Genomic DNA, 6,230 nt, shown 5'->3' on the forward strand with positions numbered 1-6,230 from the left:
GGGCTGGCAGGGGTCTCCCCGTGGTCCCCTCCCCCAGTCCTCCCTTCCCTGCCCCTAGTATTTACCAGCTCGGAGTCTGGCTGCAGCTCTCTGTTGAGGCCACCAAGGACTCTCCAAATAAATCATCAAAGGTCTCTGAATCTTTTCTGAAAATTCAGAGAGCTTTGAATTGATTCGGACCTTATTGGTCCCCTGATTAGATTCAGATTCAGAGATTTGGCCACCAAATCAAGCCGAATTGCCTCCAAATCGAATCACCACCCGAAGCTTCGCACAGCCCTAAATTATTTACATGATTCCAGGATCAGTTTTCCTTCTTCATTCAACATGGACAAAACAAAGCCTCATCTTAGAATTGAGCTGTGGAAAGCAGCAGTCTCCCTAGCTGTTTTAGGTTCAGGGGGAGCCCCAAAACTTCTCCTGACTCTCTCCTGCATGGTGCTGCAAGAGCAGCTATGTAGGGAGCCCAGCACAGCCAGGGGCAATGACAGCAGTGGGGTCAGGCTGCTTGTTTCCCCACTGCCAGACCCCCACTGCCCGCCCCTGCTTTCCCCACCATTTGCCAGCTTGCCGCTGCTTTCCCTGCTGCAGTGTTGGAGGGGACAATTTAAAAATAGTTCTCCACAATTTAATTATTAGGGGGGTCTTCTTAAATTCAGTCTTCTTGGATTCAGGTAAATATGGTATTTTGCCCATATAAATCTGCATGAATAGACTGTGGACTGGCCATAGGAGGGTACACACATAGTCTAGACATGCTTGTACCAGAGCTCAAGTCCCAGAACAAAATGGGGAAGGGGAAGGATGACCGTAACATGGACTTTTAGCACCTTGTTATGAGGAAAGGGAAAGTATTGCTGAGAGGCTTCAGGCTCCTCTCCCCTTCATACCCCCCACCCCCAAGTGAGACTTGGGGCACAGATGAGGACCACCATAGAAGGTGGGGTCAGGTGATTAATTAATTCTAAGGCCCAACAGCAGAGGGACTGACACACTGGAGGTAATCTAGAGATAGATAAGGTGAGGAGGGAAGAGTAAGGGGAGGAGGGAAGAGCCAGAAGTTCAGTTGTCTAGACAGAAAGAAGGACTCTAAAAGGCAGAGAGTGAAAGCCTGAATCCTGGAACCACGTGGAAGGAGCCTAGGAGAGAGAGCCAGCTCCCCAGAAGGGGAGAAGGGTAGACTTAAAGCTGTCAGCTCGCTGATAGGGGGAAGGACTTTGAGTTGTAAAGCAACAGCTTGTATTCTTTTCTTTTTCAGTTAAACATTACTGGAGGCAAGGGTGTGGTTGGAAAGAGGTGAAGAGGAGGCCATGTGGGATGCCAGAGAAGCATGCTGGACTTTGGGCTCATCCAAGGGGGTAGGGGTGTTTGGAATAGGTAGAATGCCTAGAATGCATGTGGCCTCTGTAGTGTGGGCTGTAGAAGCTGAGGCATGAGAACAGACCTGAGGTGAGAAGGACCTTCCAGGTAAAAAGAAGGCAAGGCCAGGAGGGACAAGGTGTTCACAACAAAGTAGAGGACTATCAGTGCTACCAGGAATGGACAAGTAGCACCATGGAGGTAAAGACTGGTAACACTTGTGAGGCATGGGCAGGACTGTAAGGCCCTGAATTTGGCCCTTATAGTATCATAGGAAGAGATGACTTGTTAGGAGATCTCCTTGAGTTTTTAGAGAGCCTCTCACCCATTTTCTAAAAGTAACAACAAGATGTGGTAGGAGGAGGCACTCAGGCAAGGGTGCCAGCTACTCAGTTAGCCCCAGACTTGTTACAATGGCCTTCCAATGTTTCTGGCCCAATAGCTGATTGTTCTGGGGACTACCCCAGGAGCTAAGGTCCTCTTTTCATCCAAAGGGAGTTGAACCTATGTCCTTCTGACTTCCCAGCATAGTGCACTAGCCACCATAGCATAGGTTAGGTGCTGATAAGCTCTTTTCCAGCTCCTTTTGAAGTGGAGCTGCTGCCTCTTGCATTTACTAGTGTTTGGAAGAAATGATTAGAGGACAGCTGAAAGAAAAGCTTCTGCCTTAGTGTGAGCCAAGGTCAGACTAGAGCTCAGGATTAGCTCTTTTGCTAGGTGGCAGCTGTCTAATGGAGCCACACACCCTTTGGTTTGTGTTTGTCCAGGGGACCAGCCTGAAAAGGAGTGCCAAAGAGGTAGTTGGCTAATTCCTGAGCAGTGACATGGTGGTTAGAGCACTGCTGAGAAACCAAAAAGATACTGCTTCAAACCTGCTCTGTGTGAGGTTGGGGTTAGGACCTAGTTCTTTAACTTCCTATAGATAGGCCCTATTTGCTCTGGGTCTAGCCTCTTGCTCTTCCAGTCTCACGTGCATTAGTCCCAGGGTTTTTGCTATGCTTTCAGGAGTTGGAAAATGGTATGCATCCACAATGGTTACATGTACATCGCTGTGCAAGCACATAGCCAGTGCCTACTGTGCTTTATTGTCTGCATGTGCATGCTTACTGCAAGGGAAATAGGATTGCTACTGGCGTGTGAGTTGCATTTTTGGAACCCTCTGTATTTCACTCTCCCAGGCTGTAGAACATATGTATATTCTATTTTCCTGAGGCTAAATAAGAAGTCTATGCTATTCACATGCTTGCATTCAACACTACTGGAAATGCTACCAGTTTTGGTTCATCATAACTCTCACTGTGCTGATTTGGATGAGAAATCATTATATCCAAGTTTTATCTCAATGTTTTTCCACACACAGGGAACTCATGAGTGTCTCAAAGGAAATGCGAAAGCCTTGTCCACTGTCACAGCCATCATTGATGGAACTGGATCTATAGGTCAGTATGGATGGTGTAACACAGTATGAGCAGCAAACCACTCAGTTAACTTCTACAATAGATGGAGAACCTACTCCAAGCTGTATTGACCCTGGACCACAGTGAAGCCTTGTCTGGGTGGGAGCTATATTTTTTTATCCCAAAGAAGAGTGGGATTCAGCACCCCTTCCTAAAAGGACTACAAACTGCTGCAGGGGCACCACACTCTTTGCTAAAGGGTAGGCAAAGGGCAAGGAGAGTTGGTCCCTGCTGTTATCTATAATGGGGGTTGACTGGGCCTATAACTATAGCCATTCTTAGGCAGACTGTAGTGAAGGGATACAGACAGAGGGGGACGTGTGTGTTTCTGAGGCCATGGGGCTGAGGGCCGATGGTGCTGTAAGAAAGATTGCAAACTGAGCAACAGGGTTTAACTTTATTCAACAAAGCGCTGTGGGAGCTGGTATGATGACCAGGAATCTGGCTTTTCCATTCGCTACAGAGAAATGCGGAAAAGCACAGATTTATCATTTTAAGGAGAAAAGGACAGGCTTTCTCTTTTAAGGAGAAAAATGCAGCTTTTCCTTTTTTAAGGAGAAAAAAACAGATTTTCTCCATTAAAAGAGGAAAATGCAGGGAATGGCATGTTTCCCCTTGCAGGCTGGCAAAGTTCCAGCCTGCAAGGGACTGGGGGAAGCGGGAGGAGGGGGATCAGGAAGGGGGCGCCACGTGTATGTACGCATGCACTCATGCATGTGGCAGCCAGGCAGCATAAGTGCAGCTCCTACAGCTTCCCGCAGGTGAGTTGGGGTTGTGGGGGGTTGTGAGGGAGGGAGGGAGTTGAGAAGGGCTGGGAGCACTGTCCAGTTGGTGTTGGTGTGTGGGGCCTGGGGCTTGGGGCTTGGGGCCTGGGCAGGAAGGCGTGGCCACAGGCTTGTCTGAGGCACATCAGGGGGGTGGGAGAGGAGGGCTGGTTCCCTGCCATTGCGTGTACCCTCAGGCAGGAGGCATGGGAGGGCACATGCCCACCAGATTTATGTGCAGGGCAGATGCAGTCCAGGGACCTGGGTTTGCAGCCCTCTGCTCCGCTCCCGCAGTGCCGAAGCCCTGGATGTAGTCTGTGGGAGGCAGTGGCTGCTGCAGCCCAAGCAGAGCATGGAGCCCGGCTCTCACTTCTCCCATGGGCGGCACGGCCGGAGTGGAGCCCAAGCAGGGAAGCAGACCCAGGCTGATGGCTGTGGGCTCAGGACTCCCCCCACTGTTGCCCTTCCCCTGGGGTATCCATGGACCAGCATGCGGGAGGGGTAAGGTTGCTGGGGCCAGCCCAGGTACTGGCCTCAGCATCCCCTACCCCACCCAGAGTATTTTTCTTTGCCCTAAACCCACGTGCAGAGGGGTGCGCACCAGGGCAAAAAGCAGCGGTGTGAATTTGTGCTGCTTTTCTTTCCTCGCGGCAACCACGCCCCTGCTCAGGGGGACGAAGCCTATCTGTGCTGATGTCAGGAACAGGAGAGTTTCTGTACATACCTGCTTCCTGCACTGCTGGTCACATGTGGATCAATCTGTTTAAGCTTTTGAGTCCAAGCAGCTACTGCAGTAACTCTAGGAGAGCTTGACCAATACATTTTGGTGAGCACAGTCAGGAGCACCAGACAACACTGATTACTGACACAAGCTTCAAGGGTGAGGTTGGAACAAAAGGCAGTGGCTGTGGGATTAACATAAGGAGATGATATATAAGGTCCGCAGCCTAGAGCCTTTGGCAGCCTTCAAATATACTCCCAGGTATGTCAGAATTGCTGTAGGGTCTGAGCATGGATTGGATCCCCTGCAATGTGCTTCATTTGATGTCTTCTTGTGACCTTGCTGTCCTTTTGTAGGTGCTGCTCTGGGCCCCCTGCTTGCAGGATTAATCTCTCGTACAAGCTGGAACAATGTCTTCTACATGTTAATAACAGCTGATCTCTTGGCTTGCCTGGTAGGTTCCTTTTTAACTGACTAGCACCGAGACTATAGGATGTATATTGGTCCCAGTTAATGGTCTGAAGTCAGGGCCAGTGGTCATGTCTGACTTCAGAGGCTAAATAGTGGTTGGTGTTCAGTCAGGTGGCTTTTAAGAAAAAGCCTGATCTACAGAAAATGATTATAAGGATGTCACTACTGAGTTACCAGTGAAACATCATCCCAGCATTGTGTAGATTTTATGTTTTAGTTGGTACCACCAAAGGTCTAGACTGTGGTTGGGTTGGACGGTACCTCAAGGGTCATATAGACTCCCACATGAATGCAGTACACACTGTTTTGAAACCATCCCAGACTAATGCTTATCCCACCTCCAGTGACGATTCTACAACTTTCATGTTAAGACAATTCTCCATTCCTCCTTGAGGTGGCTCTGTTTCAGTGGCTGGACTATTCCTAAGGCATAGAACATTCTGGGATCCATCAAGATAAAGACCAAAGTGCTTTGTAAAAGCAGGACTATCACTCACACTAAGTTGTGTCCTCTTTTTAAAGTCATGTAATGAATTGCCTTGTCTGTTTAGAGCAGGGGTGCTCAACCCTTGGACTGTGGGCCGGCTCTGGCCTGAAGAGCCATGGCATTCCACCTGCAGGGCTCTCCCCATGGGTCTGGAAATTTGGTGGCAGGGGAGCAGTGGCACTTAATACTGCCACCTTTCTCCACTGCCAAATTCCCAGACTGTATCCCACACCAGCCCAGTATGTAGCCAGATCAGGGCAAAGCCATATCCCCTCCCCATACCCCACTGCACCTACCCCTCAGGCCCATCTACCAGATCCAGCCAATGGATGGACCAGGCATTGCCCATCAGGCCTATGAGCCAAAAAGGTTGGGAACTACTATTTTAGAGTGCTTAAGCCCACCAGGTCTTTAACACTGTGAGGTGACCCCTGGATCTTAATAAAATGACGTTTCTGAACCATTTCACCTTTCCAAACTCCTTTGCACTGCACTAGAGCCATCTGAAGAACATCTGCACTACTTTTCTCCCCTTTATATCCTGTATTATTAACAAGACAGTGATTTCTGTGAAGGGCAATGTAATACAGAAAGCAAGAGACTGGCCTGACAGTGAGGTAGCTTTGATTCTCTGCCACTGTTCTGCTCTATGATCTTGGGCAGTCACTTCTACTTTCTGTTCCTATTTTCTCTTTGCTGTTTAGAATGTAAATTCTGAGCAAAGACTGTCTCAGGGGTCAGGGTCAACAGTCCCCACCCTTGGTTAGAGTTGTACTATTGCAATATCACTGCTTGCCTCTTCTCATATTTTCACTTCATATGATGACAGTTATGCTGAAGTGAGCAGGCTTCTTGTAGCTTGAATAATGGCATGCCTTTGCCATTGTTGTGTTCTCTGTGCTCTGTCAGGAGTTAGCTACTCTTCTACTCTGTGCTGTAGGACTTAGACTGTGTTTGATTTCAGCAGCAGG

At 48.9% G+C, this 6,230-nt stretch overlaps 1 protein-coding gene across 1 annotated transcript in view; it reads left to right on the forward strand.

The window, feature by feature from the left end:
• Positions 1-6,230, forward strand: part of SLC37A2 (solute carrier family 37 member 2) — a 67,548-nt gene that overhangs the window by 55,849 nt on the left and 5,469 nt on the right. Inside the window, exons 15-16 of the mRNA XM_006035933.2 lie at positions 2,720-2,798; positions 4,658-4,755. Coding sequence (XP_006035995.1) covers positions 2,720-2,798; positions 4,658-4,755 — 177 coding nt within the window. The remainder of the gene's footprint in view (positions 1-2,719; positions 2,799-4,657; positions 4,756-6,230) is intronic.

Source organism: Alligator sinensis, unplaced genomic scaffold (genome assembly GCF_000455745.1).
Source record: "Alligator sinensis unplaced genomic scaffold, ASM45574v1 scaffold625_1, whole genome shotgun sequence".
NCBI lineage: Eukaryota > Metazoa > Chordata > Crocodylia > Alligatoridae > Alligator > Alligator sinensis.